The following is a 14,699-nucleotide window of genomic DNA, read 5'->3' as shown; positions in this document are numbered from 1 at the left end:
ATATAGAGCATGTTTCTGAACCCACATGATGAACAAACACAGTTAGTGTTCAGACACCAGTGTTCACTGCTGTCTGTGGTTTATGTTTCAATGTGTTCAGAAGTTATGACCTGTAAAAGTTTGCAGCTCTTAAAACAATCTGCAGTTTGTATATATTAAACACTAAAATAAACTTTATTGGTATATTATAATAATGCAGTTATAAAGATAAAACACAGTCTTCTGCATCATTAAACTTTTACTGAGTTTTTGACTGTTAACCTACTTCAAAAACAGGAACCAAATGTAAAACAGTCAAGCTCCACAAAATAAAAAAACATCCGGTGGGGAGGGATTTTCAAAATAAAAACATGAACCCTGGAGGACAGGATGTCCCGCATCATGTCGGCTGTAAAGTCTAAATTTAACCCTAAAAACACACGGCAGAAACACACTGATTCCTCTCATGGTGGAATATGTCCTTTGTGTTTCCTACACGTGTTTAATAGATAAAGCAGACTTTTAGTTTGAAGGAATAAAGACGTAAACAGAGGGAACAAGATGGAGCTATGTTAGCTTAGCATGCTAATCTCGTGTCTTCCATCCATCGGTTTATATTTTATAAAGTGTTATTTTTCCGGTTTAAACGTCACTAACCAGAGGAGACTATCCGCACATGTCTACTTTAAGACTTTGTGTTAAACACTGGGTAGAAATCTGGAGAATAGGGACTTTAATTATTTAAGGATAAGACGTTTAGTACACAGTACACGGCAAAGTACTTGGTGTGAAAGACAGACAGAGAGAGTGTGAGAGAGAGAGACAGACAGATTAATACTAATAAACATCTGTCTCTCTCTCATTAAAACACAATATATGGACCCACTGTCTTTAGGTCTACGAATCAAAACACTACCTACTGCTGCTAGTTAAAGATTATATAATGTCCTTACTTTTGCTGCTAGGAAATAACGGATAAACGGAAAATGTGGTCAAAATCACACAGAAAACAAGCCATTAAATATCAGAAAACCGACCACTAACTTTGAGAATAGTGGCAGAAAACTCACCAAAAACAGACTGAATGGAGACCCTTTTGATTTTAGGTCTACGAATCAAAACACTACCTACTGCTGCTGTAAAAGATGATATACTGTCCTTACTCTAGCTGCTAGGACATATATATTAATACAAAGGACTAAAGATGAGGGCCCTTCTCACTAAACTATATTTGAGTTGGTTTCCCTGGAATATCTTTAATAATGTTCTACAAATCTGACCATTTCTATAACATCTGGAAGCCTTACCTACATTCACTCAGGTTAAATGAACCTCCTGAAATCATAAGAAATCACAATCATAACATGCATTCTCCTGTACCCTCCTATAAATGCATATGTTTAAAGAATCGTGTGTGTGTGTGTGTGTGTGTGTGCGTGTGTGTGTGAATTTTGTAAACATCGCAATAGAAATAAAATAGCATTAAAAAAGAAGTAGAAGTTATGTTGAATTACAAATGTACAGTAACAAAATATAAAGCAGGATATTATATATACATAAGTATGAGAGGAATGGAATATTAAATATTAATCATAATAATCACTAATCATACAAAAACAACTTCAGTACAGTACACAGGAGGGCTTCTATTTTGAAAGGGTGTCTGGTCCTCACCGGTCTCTATCTGCTTCAGCAGCCGCTCCAGAAGCCCGTTGGCCCGCAGAGACCCGACCACCACCAGCACCGAGAAACCCGCAGAGCCAGGCCGGGGAGAGGAGCCTTCGGCCCGGGCAGAGGCTCCAGCAGGAGACGGTCCTCCCGGTGCTCCGGTTCCTCCAGTTCCTCCGCCCCGCTCCGCCGCTACCGCTGCTGCCGCCATCATGCTGTGTGTGGACTGTCCACTAGTGACGTGATTAGAACACAAGCCACGCCCACTGCTGTAAACTTCTTCTTCTTCTTCGTCGTCTTCTTTTACGGTGTAATGGCGGCTGGTAAAAAGCGTTAAAGGCGCATTACTGCCACCTTTCTGTATTCAAGATGTATTTCTGTCTAATAAGGTGTAGTAGTGGATAATGTGGATCAGTTTGTATAAATATTCCACATTTAATTTGACCATTTACATATATTTTTTCTCTTGTTGTTATCAGTTTAAATACCAATAACAAAAACCTAATTATAAACCCTTCCTACTCATATTGGGTGCTTTATATATACAGTCTATGGTGCTAACGTTCATCCTGAGTCCTGGATCCTGAGTCCTGGATCCTATTGTCTGGATCCTCTATCCTGAGTCCTGGACTTCGAGTCATGGCTGAACCTGTCTCTGCGGTCCTGCATGACTCTCATCATACTACTTCCCTGATGGCTCCCACAGGATTGTTGACGTCCTCGTGGATTCATCTTCTTATTATAGACACATGCATTTCCAAACATTTGGTCTACCTATGCTGTAAATGTTTTATCTCTTCGATTTACACACGGCATCTATTGCACGTCTGTCCGTCCTGGGAGAGGGATCCCTCCTCTGTTGCTCTCCCTGAGGTTTCTCCCATGTTCCCCTTTAAACTGTGGGGTTTCTCTGGAAGTGTTTCCTTGTACGATGTGAGGGTCTAAGGACAGAGGGTCTAAGGACAGAGGGTGTCGTATTGATATACCGGAACTAGGCCTAGTGGAAGCGCAACCAAAAACGGGCACGGCACGACACGGCACGCTTAAAGCGAGCTCCGCGCTGTAGTGGAATTGCGCCATTAGGACAGAGGGTCTAAGGACAGAGGGTCTAAGGACAGAGGGTCTAAGGACAGAGGGTGTCGTATTGTCATACTGATATTCTGTACAAACTGTGAAGTCCACTGAGACAAATGTAACATTTGTGATATTGGGCTATATAAATAAACATTTATTGATTGAATAATCCATCAGCAGTTTAAGATCTTTCTGAGACCTTGAGATGTTTGTGATTTTGACCCTGTTCAAGATTCAAGATTCAAGGCTATTATTGTCATGTGTACATTAGCTACAGTGTAGATATATCAATGAAAATATGAGGCCACAGGCTCTTCCAACAGAGCAACAATACAACAGATAAAATAATGCAAATAAATACATTAAAATAGAATATAGTAGAAATAGTGCAGAATAGTCTATAAAAGGAATATTGATAAATTGCAGACGGATGTATGTTCTTCCAAACTTTCAGGTGTTTAACAGTCTTATGGCCTGTGGGATGAAACTGTCTGTCAGAATCAGAATCAGAATCAAGTTTATTAACGAGGCATGTGGCGCAGTGCAGTAGTGCGTTGGTGTTGGGATCAGGGGAGCACAGGTTCAAACCCCACTGCAGTCAGCATGTCGTTGTGTCCCTGAGACACTTCACCCCAAATTGCTCCTGTGGGGATTGTCCACAGTATTGAGTATGTAAGTCGCTTTGGATAAAAGCGACTTACAAGTGACATGTGATGTAATTGCCAGGTACGTTTACACATTCAAGGAATTTGCTTTGGTATCTGGTGGTGCGAACATAAACAATAAAAACAAAAAAAAATGGTAAAAAAAAAAGGAAATATATAAGGATTGTACAAAATACGTTTTTTTAAGAAACAATTTAGCATTGCAATTTAGGATGCTAAAGACAAGTATTTACACCAAATGTAACTATACAAATAACCTTAAAAGTAAAAAAAAAAACACTGAAGACAATGAGTATTGGAGTTTTGGATTGAGGACAGAATTCAACCAAAAATTAAAATATTAAATTATCTTTATTAACTCTGTTCTTCTTACATAATATAAAGTCTCCCTGACCCAATGTCTAACATCTCTTTGAGACTTCTTTGTTTCCTGATTTCTGATTTTAGAGCTTCTCTTTCTTGTCTGTATATTTTGATGATAATACTTTTCTACTTTTTACTTGAGTAACATTTTGATTGCAGAACTTTTACTGTAACAGAGTATTCCTACACTCTGGTACTTCTACTTTTACTCAAGTACAAGACCTGAGTACTTCTACTTTTACTCAAGTACAAGATCTGAGTACTTCTACTTAAGTACAAGATCTGAGTACTTCTACTTTTACTCAAGTACAAGATCTTAGTACTTTTACTTTTACTCAAGTACAAGATCTGAGTACTTTTACTTTTACTCAAGTACAAGATCTGAGTACTTTTACTTTTACTCAAGTACAAGATCTGAGTACTTCTACTTAAGTACAAGATCTGAGTACTTCTACTTTTACTCAAGTACAAGATCTGAGTACTTCTACTTTTACTCAAGGACAAGATCTGAGTACTTCTACTTTTACTCAAGTACAAGATCTGAGTACTTCTACTTTTACTCAAGTACAAGATCTGAGTACTTCTACTTTACTCAAGTACAAGATCTGAGTACTTCTACTTTTACTCAAGTACAAGATCTGAGTACTTCTACTTTTACTCAAATACAAGATCTGAGTACTTCTACTTTTACTCAAGTACAAGATCTCAGTACTTCTACTTTTACTCAAATACAAGATCTCAGTACTTCTACTTTTACTCAAATACAAGATCTCAGTAGCTACTTCTACTTTTACTCAAGTACAAGTACTTCTACTTTTACTCAAGTACAAGATCTGAGTACTTCTACTTTTACTCAAGTACAACCAAATGGAGTGATTGATATATTAATTGTATTTGTGATTGAATACTGAAACTCTTAAAATGTAATTGCATTAAAAAAACAACAACTTCTGTTTGTTGTGAATGTTTATTTTCTTAAAACCATTTCTGACATTTCTCTTCACGCTTTTCTCCAAATGTGACTCTTTAGAGCAGGGGTCGGCAACAGGCGGACCGCGGTCCGGATCCGGACCCAGACGCCGACCTATACGGACCAAGCCCCCAGGAAGTGCGCCGGACTCTGATGAAAATATTCGTGCTGGCCAAACGGCGGTACTACACTTCCTTTTGGTTGCCAGGCCCGGAAACACTTTTTCCCATTGACTTACATGGGGAAAGAGTGGTCTGTAAATCGTTGGATAATTTTTTTTAAACTAAATAAACTACCCAGTATGAACACTTGTATAGCTCTTATTTAAAAACATTCGTTCCTCAAGTTGTAAAATGTGCTAATAACGTTATTCTGAGAGTTATTTCCCTCTGCATTATGAACGCGCATCTAACCCACGGGACCGCGCCGCCTGGCACGTTCATGTTACGTGTTCAGCACTACATGCGTTTATCTTTACCCATGGATGCACAATAAGAACGGACCCATATCGCCTTACTGCCAGCCCACGGAGCTGTAATAATGGATATATTGCACATGTTTGCTGTAATTCATCATTTGTAAAATATTATACTACATGGGCTGTATGATTAAATCTTGTACCGTAAATGTTGTATTAAATAAAGTTAATATTACCGACGTAGATTAACGTCCCTGTAGCTTCTTATTGCACTAAGAAGCTTATTGCACTGTGTATATTTATATATATATATATATATATATATATATATATATATATATATATATATATATATATACAGTGCAATAATTATTTCATGCTAAATGAAGCCCTGTTGCTTGGATATCACTAGATCCTGTTACAGTGTAATATAAAAGTACATAACGATTGATGTGTAAATTAGCATAATTACTAGCTAACCGCTAGCTGCTAACTGCCGCCTCGTTAATATCAAATCTAATCATAATAACAAACCATTACCATGCTGTCATGAATGTGCGGTGCTGTTACGTGTACGCAATTGACGGTGCTTGATGTGAACGAGCATTTTGGGGGGGGCATGGTTAAAGTTGCGCATGCGCTATGAGCGCACATACGGGTACTTCTCAGGCATGCCGGGTAATCTGTGACGTTTCGCTCTCTCAAAAGTTGGGCCATTTTATCATCATGCGCTATGAGCAACTCTCATAAGGAATGAATGAGGCCCCGCCTCCCACGCTGTATCCAGTTCTTATTATACATCCATGATACGGACCCGGACCTATAATCAATACATTAATAGGGGATTTCAATTTTGACGGGGCGATTCTATTTTAACCGCCGCCGACAGGGGGCGAAAGAGACGAGTGAGCGATACAGGGAGAGAAACACAGAAGAAGAGACGAGAGAGCGGCAGAGGAAAGTGAGTTGAAGAGAATAATTAGCGATACAGGGGAGAGAAGCGGTGAATGTGAATACATTTTGGAATACTTTTTGGAATTATTGGTGGAAAAGTTTCCTCATAAAATGTAATATTCATTACCAGCAGAACTGTGTGCACACTGCACAGCGCTGCAGCATGTCTGTGAGGCCCCGCCCCCGCACGCAGATCAGAGAGAGAGATCTCTTTTAAAATATATAGAAACGGAGATGGTTCGATAAAAATTGCAAGATAACGTTTATTCCGGAAATTATGACATTTCATAACGGGATCAAATCAAAGTGAATGGCCTGCTGCTGCTGAATGCATGGGGCAAGTGACTGGAAACAGTTTTAAAAGTTATTACGTCGTTTCAGATAATAAATAATAATGGTAATTCATTCTATTTAGGGGCGCCTTTCAAAGCACCCAAGGACACCTGACAATTCATAACATATTCTAAGGAAAGGTTTAAGAGAGTACAAATAATGCAGTCCTGGTGATGTTTTTTATGTGGGGTGCAGATGAGAGGGAGCTGTCCAGAATGACACCAAGATGTTGTGTTTGAGTTGTGCTCTTGATAAGCCATTAAAACAGTAAAATAAGTGTCTCCTGTTCACCAAAACATACCCATCTGTTATGGAAAAATAAAGTATTCTAAAAGTAATCTGAATACGTTACTTTTTTAAGACGTGTAACTGTAACTGTATTCAGATTACTTTCAGAGCCATGTATTCAGTAACCGATTACATTTACAAAGTAACCCTCCCAACCCTGATTAAAAGTGCCAAAACGCCACTATGAGACAAAACACAAAGTGTTTGACCAAACATTCCCTCTCAAGTCAGGACTGAGGTCACAAACAATAAGCAGTCTCAGAGCCCAATATGATCAGTCCACCAGGATCGAAATTAAAACTAAATATGGTTCCAGGGCAGGCTAACCGAGGCTAACCGAGGCTAACCGAGGCTAACCGAGGCTAACCAATGAGCACCTGCATGTGTGTATGAGAATGGCCCTGACACCATTTCAGCCCAGATTTACAAACTCCTGGCAGGACAAGCTCGAGCTCAATTCTCGCACTGAATTAAAGAAAAGTGAGTGAGGGACTGCAATATAAGAGGGAAAGAAAGAGAAACTTTAAAACTGTTCAATTGTTATGATGTGTAAAGACTGATATGTTCTATAATCGTCTGAAACTGTTAAGTCATGATGTGAAACGGTTAACAAAGCTATTTTATTTATTTCTCTATTTTATTTTTAAATGCAGCCCGAGAGGAACATTACACATATCCACAGTATTTACTGTATATCTGTATAGTTCAATGTTCATTGACAATAAATATTGTTGTTTTTGAATTGTACTTTCTTTATCTGATTGGCAGTCAGTTGTTGATTACATGCAGACGTTGATAAAGCTACAGTTACTTCAATATATATCACACTAATTCATAAAGCAAGTTAGACATTTTGATGTTCCGGACCTTTGCATGGGGACATTTTCTCTAACTGGACCTTGTTGAATTTTAGTTGAATACCCCTGCTTTAGAGAATAACATCTTTAAAGCAGAACTGTGTGACGGTGAGATAATGCAAGACAGTGAATTAAATGATAGATTTATGATAATTAAAACAAAGAAACAATGAAATACTGAGTTAATAAAAGCATATTTACAGAAAAAGATGACTTTCAAACAGATTCTTTGCCTTTTACTCTCTCACATTTCCCAGTAACAACTTCAACTCACATTTGCATCACAGCTGTTCACATTACAGAGCCATCTCGTATTTAATAATGCCTTAAACTTTAGACAAGGTGGTGGTGGGCAGCTACAAGGGGATGCTGCGGATATTCTCCCCAAACGTCAACAAGACCAGCGAGGGAGGTCCGGCTTAAAAACGCCATCATCCAGGTGGAAGTGGGCAAGTGTGTCTCGTCAGCAGAGACTCTGGGAGAAGGCCACCAAAGGGTTAACATAGATTGCCTTATGGTGGAGGTGAATATACTGTATATTTAGGTGATGAATGGAGAGAGTCTACTGGTCAAATGTAAGTCAATCATGTGCTTACTATGGGGTGCTCTCCATGGAGGATGGAAAACGACATAAATATATAAAAACAATAACAAAATGAAATGATTAAATACGGATAAGGGGAAAAATAATAGAATAATTGTTGGTATAAACTAATGTACAGATTATAAGATTAGTTTTTCGTGAATAGTATATTTGAGTATATCTGTAATGGTATGTTGAAGGTGCTCTTCTGAGAGTTTCCTCCATTAACCTTCAAATAGATCGGATCACTGAAGGAGAAACAAGAGGAGGATGCAGAGAGAGGAAGAGCCCGTGTGTTTCAACCGTCCCAAGTAACGGACATTAAAGTAAGACGGGTTTACCATCAGGATATCAAACATTATTCACAACTGTAAATGTATTATCTCTGCCCGGGTGTTGTAGTTGGGTATTTGTTGTTGTCAGTCCCCTCTTGTTGTCTGTAGGAGGCGTGTGGCGCAGTGGGTTGTGCGTAGGTGTTGGGTTCAGGGGGTCACAGGTTCAAACCCCTCTGCAGTCAGCATGTCGTTGTGTCCCTGAGACACTTCACCCAAAATTGCTCCAGTGGGGATTGTCCACAGTATTGAGTATGTAAGTCACTTTGGATAAAAGCGTCTAACAAGTAACATGTCATGTGATCTCCGTCCATATAGTCAGGTGATTCATCTAAAACTAGATGCATTAAAAACATGTGATAATAACATTCAGATCAGAATCAGAATCCCTTTATTAGTCCCACAGAGGGGACATGTACATTGTTACAGCAGAAAAGAGCCGGAGACAGATTAATGTTAACTAAAGCATGCATAAAGATTAAAAAAAATAAAAATAAATTAGTTTGGTCACGAATGATTCAAAAGATTATTTCCGAGGCACACCTTCATATGATCATTAGAGTTATAAAACAATAAGAGAATAAATGAAAAACAGGTATGAAATACTATATGACAGAAAAACAAGAATACAGTTTAAAAGGGGAGTGATTTGTAAAATATCCATAAAGAAAAAGTAAATCTGTTTAAAGTTCTGTTTCATATCTGTAGAGAGAGGTATCCATAGATCTCTTTGTGTTGCTCTCAAAGTGCACCAGATTGATTGATCTTCCCGGGGGAGCATGGCCCCCGACCCCCCTAGAGGAGGTGAGGAGAACCCCCCTAGAAGAGGTTAGGTCCACTCCCCACTTGTAAAAAAAATAGCACTTTACCCCTGCTTACACCTATATGCCGTGCACTGTGTGTGCGTGTGGGGAGTGTTGCAGTAGAACATTCCACTGTAGCGCCCGGTGTCTTAATGGGGAACCCTACATGTTTGAGCCCCCTATGAAACGTCAAGCTACCCCACAGCACCCCCAAAAGAAAATCTCTGGCGCCGCCACTGCTTAGTGTAAGGTATTACCGGGAACATGAGTGAAAAATAGTCACGTGTGATTAATGCAGTCGGGGTGATTAACGCAAAATGTCATCATTTAAAACTGTTCTTCGTGTTCTCCGTAGACGCTCTTCTGACTGTTTCCAAAGACTTGAGGGACAGAAATGTCAGGAAACGAACCAGATGCAGGATGACGGGTCTGAATGCGCTGCCTGATGGTTAACAATATCCCCTCATGGAGCTGGAAGATAAACAGGGGAAATACTCTAGTTATATAACCAACAATCACTTTGAACAGAGATCTCTTAAAACATGACTAATAAGTTAGACACAAGTTCAATGTGATGTTCACAGAGATATTTATATTCCTCAGCTTTCCCAGCGGTGGGTTTATTTATTTAAAATATATCATTTGTAACATTTCCTTATTCAAATGTCAAAAAGTGATTACCCTATGGTGTTTATACATTCTTTTTGAGTAGTGTACATCCAATACCTGTTCTTTCACACAAGTGAAAAGCTAGCATCAGGCTATAGAGGAACTCCATCACAGTCACATGACTTAACATCACAGCCAATGAGGAGATGAGTTTCTCCGTGATCAGCGTGACGACGTTATTATGAATTTAGCCACTCGTTAGAACCGCCTGTTAAAGACACTCTTGGAGCTTTATATTATTTAATAGTTAAACATTTATTATGTTAGACATAAACGGGAGGCACAGATTTCATCAAGTGATACATAAATATATTACCTATGATTTGATTGCATGTACGATAGTTTGGATATATTTGGAGGATATGAGTTCAATACTCACATTTCTTCTGGATCTTGGCTCTGATCGTCTCTCCTGTGATCCTGTAGGGATGAACACAATCCAACAGTTTGAGATCAAGTTAAAATAAGTGTTTGTTCTTTGAGTCAGCTTCAGAGTCCTGATCCAATGCTTCACATCCCATCATATCCTCTCTGCAAACACTACGACTGACTGCCACAGCTCTCAGCTGCATTACAGAGTTAACTAGGCATTAGTCCAGGAACAAAACAACTTCATAGAAAAAACAAACAGACTCACTTTTTAACTGTAAAATGTGTCTGTTAACAAGTTGCTCCTGACTGAAATGTGGCTTTGCATTGTCAGCTTGCATTATATTGTTCTTGGGAGAACGCAAGAAAAGAAACATGAGATGAACAAAAGGAGAAACTGCTGATAAATGGTAACATCACTGATGTGTTGTGCTAAGCTAGGCTACGCCTGGAAGGTGGAACTGGAGAGATTCCCCAGTGAGAGGAACACATCCACCTCCCTGTGTTCAATACAATCCTGCTGAACCAGCAGAGACTGAGTCGACCCCTTACTGACCTGAGAGTCTCCAGTCTGCAGTCTGGACTCTCCAGAAGATCTCTCAGCAGCTCCACTCCTGAATCCTTCAGATCGTTCTCACTCAGGTCCAGATCTCTCAGATGGATGTTGGACTTCAGAGCTGAGATCAGAGCAGAACAGCTGATCTCTGACAAACTGCAGTACTCCAGACTGAATAAAGAACACATGATGTAAGTTTAGAAAACAATGCTCCTGATTGAAATAATGAAAGGTTTAATAATCTGATTATAGCTGGAGAAGTAGAGAATGTAGACGTTTATAAAGTGGACACTCCCGACAGGTTAAAGAAGAAATGTGATCAAAATAAATAGAGTATATTTATTTCAGGAATAGTGGAGACATAGATCACAGCATCTTCAGTTTAAACTATTCAGTCAGTTTGAGCATCATGTAGCTCAGGCATCCTCAAAGTCCGGACTCCGGTCCGATCCGGACCGGACCGAACCACAACTGTCTCTGGACTCTGAGCAAATTATACTTTTCATATGTATTATCTGTATTATCTGTGTTATCTGCGAGACATCGCCACAACGCAACGAGTCAAAATTCTCCTCTATGTCCGCTGCATACAGCGCTCTGCATCTCCGACTGTTCCACTGTCTGTGTGTGTCTGTCAACGCTATGGTCCAATCACATTCAGCATCCTGTCAGCGTTTTTTCCCCACTTTGATTGAACTAGGCCAGCAGGTAAGGGCTTTCCACTGGATAATAACTGAAGTATAAAAGAATGCATGACTGAAGTGATGGAGACCATGTTTGAAGGCAAACAAAAAGAGGAAATAACAGGTCAAATCAAGCAAATCCCCCTCTCAGATTCCACAGCAACCAGAAGAACATAAATACTGGCTGGTGATTTGATTAATCAGCTTTGTGGTGGAATAAAAAATGCACAGTGCATTTCCTTAGCTGTGGATGAGTCCACTGACACCACTGACAATGCTCAGTTGCTGGTGTTTGTGAGTTTTTATGATGAAGCAAAGGGGAGTTTGTTGAAGATGTGTTGGGCCTGACGAACCTCAGTGGACACACAAGGGGGCAAGACATTTATAAAGCAATAATGGGAATGCTGAATGAAAGAGAGTGCAGCTGCCTTTATTCATAACTGTGCAGCTCTTACACTGCGACTCTGAGGGATCAAGCACAGACACAATAACAATGAAAACTGCTGCATACAGATTATTTTTGTTTTTGCAACCTCGTGTTAAGAATCTTGTTGCAATTGTTTAAAAGTTTGAATGACTGTAATAAACGGACCTTTGTCTTATTGACATTTTTTTTGTGGACCTTTAAGATTTGTATTTTAGTACCCCTGATGTAGCTTCATACATTTTTTTAAGATAAAAGCAAAACCTGAAATTATTGGTTAGTGTTTAATCATTTTGATATAAATGTGTATTAACTGTATTAATCTGTTTATTATATCATTTATAAAAGAAACCGGATGGAGAATATAAGATGAATTCCAGGTGTTTAACCTGTTTAGCCAAATGACTATATCTTCCCTTCTAAAAGGGTTAAATTAATAATCTTTTTTCTCAAAGTAATGATAAACCTGTGAGTTGGATGTTATATTGTTCTTGGGAGAACGCAAGAAAAGAAACATGAGATGAACAAAAGGAGAAACTGCTGATAAATGGTAACATCACTGATGTGTTGTGCTAAGCTAGGCTACGCCTGGAAGGTGGAACTGGAGAGATTCCCCAGTGAGAGGAACACATCCACCTCCCTGTGTTCAATACAATCCTGCTGAACCAGCAGAGACTGAGTCGACCCCTTACTGACCTGAGAGTCTCCAGTCTGCAGTCTGGACTCTCCACAAGATCTCTCAGCAGCTCCACTCCTGAATCCTGAAGAGCGTTCTCACTCAGGTCCAGATCTCTCAGATGGATGTTGGACTTCAGAGCTGAGGCCAGAGCAGAACAGCTGATCTCTGACAACCTGCACTCCTTCAGACTGAATAAAGAACACATGATGTAAGTTTAGAAAACAATGCTCCTGATTGAAATAATGAAAGGTTTAATAATCTGATTATAGCTGGAGAAGTAGAGAATGTAGACGTTTATAAAGTGGACACTCCCGACAGGTTAAAAACAGTAAGATCCAAAAAGTGAAAAGAGCTGTCATTAATATGAAAGACAACGTTCTTCACCTTCAATAAAAAGTGGTGACTTCACATCATAAACTCTACTCCTTCTACACTAACTCGTGATGTGCAGCCAGACAAATCAAAACCCACAGAAACTGATTCAACTCAAGATCACAGAGTTTACAAAGAAGCAGCACCAGAGTCTGAATAAAGAACACATCATGTAAGTTCAGAGAACAATGGTCCTGCTTGAGATAGTTCAAAGTCTCATCATCTTTTCAGACCTGGAGAGGGTTCAGATGCCAATGTCAAAAATGATGAAGATACTTTTAGAAATGTAATAGTAGATAACTATAAATGCATTGATAATGCATCAGAAGAACCTCCTTCTTCTCCCTCACAGCTCATCAGTACTGACAGCATCTTCACTGACTCATGGAGCACAGTGAGAGTCTGTGGAAGCTCACACACTGTCCCCTCACACATTTACTTTCTCTGCTTTCTGTTATTCTTGTCAAATATTCAGCAATTTAGAAAGAAATGTGAACTTATTAAAATGTCTTTGTACTCAGGCAAATGATGGAATTATAAATATATCAATTATAAATACAGTACAAAACCACATGAACTACAGCCAGTGATCTGACCTCAGAGTCTTCAGTCTACAGTTTGGACTCTTTAGTCCAGAACTCAGCTGCTCCACCTCTGAATCCTGCAGGTCTACTTTCAGCTCCAGCTCTCTCAGATCGGAGGAGTCGGACTTCAGAGCTGAGGCCACGACTTCCCAGTCTAAGAATCCACTGGCAGGAATTCTGTTAGAACACATATTACAGAATTTGTTTATATAAAAAAAGGGGAAACAACATATTTACTTCATGCATTTGAGGAAAAACATTTTGAATCTCATGATCTGATTACCACTGGATGTTAGTCTATTTAATATTTGGTAGAGTGTGATCTGATCCCATGTCTGTCACCTCTCTGCTAGCTACCTTCTAGACTAGAGAAGACTAGAGTCAACATGAATCACATATTGCTCTGTGTCTAATTTAACGATAAAGAAACTGCAATCATTTCATAATAAGTTTACTGCATTCAATGACATATGTAAAGTTATTCTGTATGTTCTGATCACATGTTGCTGTGATAAAACATCCTTCATATTATTTTGACAAGGAAAATGAAGAGAAGAAAAAACTGTGCCATTTTAAAATTATTAGAATAATTGTATTAATTCAATTTAGCTCTCTCAGTATGTGAAACAGCAACAAGTTGTATAGTGTTTATTTTAAAAACTAAAATCCTTATCTACACTAATCTATAAAGCTAATCACATCTGGACTCACACAGCGTTCCTGCAGTTCCTCACAGCTGGAATCAGTCTCCGTCGTCTCTCCTCTGATGTTTTGGACTTCTCCAGGTCCAACTCATCCAGAACCTCCTCTGACATCTCCAGCCTGTAGGCCAGAGCTGTGGTATAGGAGCGTTTCACAGAGAGTCTCTTCTCTGATCTGTTCTCTGACTTCAGGAACTCTGTGATCTCCTGATGTACTGAGTGGTCCTTCATCTCTGTCAGACAGTGGAGGATGTTGATGCTCCTGTCATCAGAGACTTTATCACTTCTCATCTTCTTCAGGTTGCTGATGGCTCTCTGGATGATTTCTGGACGGTTGTCTGTGCGACCCAGCAGGCCTCCTAAGAGTCTCTGGTT

The 14,699-nt window shown here is 39.3% G+C and overlaps 1 protein-coding gene and 2 long non-coding RNA genes across 5 annotated transcripts in view; 1 reads left to right on the top strand and 2 right to left on the bottom strand.

The window, feature by feature from the left end:
* The window catches only part of map1sa (microtubule-associated protein 1Sa), a gene marked incomplete at its 3' end in the record, with an annotated part of 19,404 nt that extends 17,462 nt beyond the window's left edge, over positions 1-1,942 (bottom strand). For 2 of the 3 annotated variants that reach the window (XM_034117386.1, XM_034117387.1), the window contains 1 exon segment: positions 1,654-1,942. In XM_034117386.1, coding sequence (XP_033973277.1) covers positions 1,654-1,861 — 208 coding nt within the window. 3 annotated transcript variants of the gene reach the window in all.
* Positions 1,943-8,858: 6,916 nt separating this feature from the next.
* LOC117472216 lies at positions 8,859-10,980 on the bottom strand. Its single transcript, XR_004554892.1, has 3 exons — positions 10,882-10,980; positions 10,336-10,376; positions 8,859-9,758 (listed from the first exon to the last, which is right to left on the bottom strand). It is a non-coding gene; the product is annotated as an uncharacterized LOC117472216 (long non-coding RNA).
* Positions 10,981-11,059: 79 nt separating this feature from the next.
* Positions 11,060-13,152, top strand: LOC117472217. The gene is made up of 2 exons (XR_004554893.1): positions 11,060-11,182; positions 12,986-13,152. It is a non-coding gene; the product is annotated as an uncharacterized LOC117472217 (long non-coding RNA).
* Positions 13,153-14,699: the final 1,547 nt, after the last annotated feature.

The sequence above is a fragment of the Trematomus bernacchii genome, unplaced genomic scaffold, assembly GCF_902827165.1.
Source record: "Trematomus bernacchii unplaced genomic scaffold, fTreBer1.1, whole genome shotgun sequence".
In the NCBI taxonomy this organism is placed as follows: Eukaryota; Metazoa; Chordata; class Actinopteri; order Perciformes; family Nototheniidae; genus Trematomus; species Trematomus bernacchii.
The sequence above is the reverse complement of the archived record's forward strand: the minus strand, read 5'-3'. Positions and strand labels throughout refer to the sequence as shown.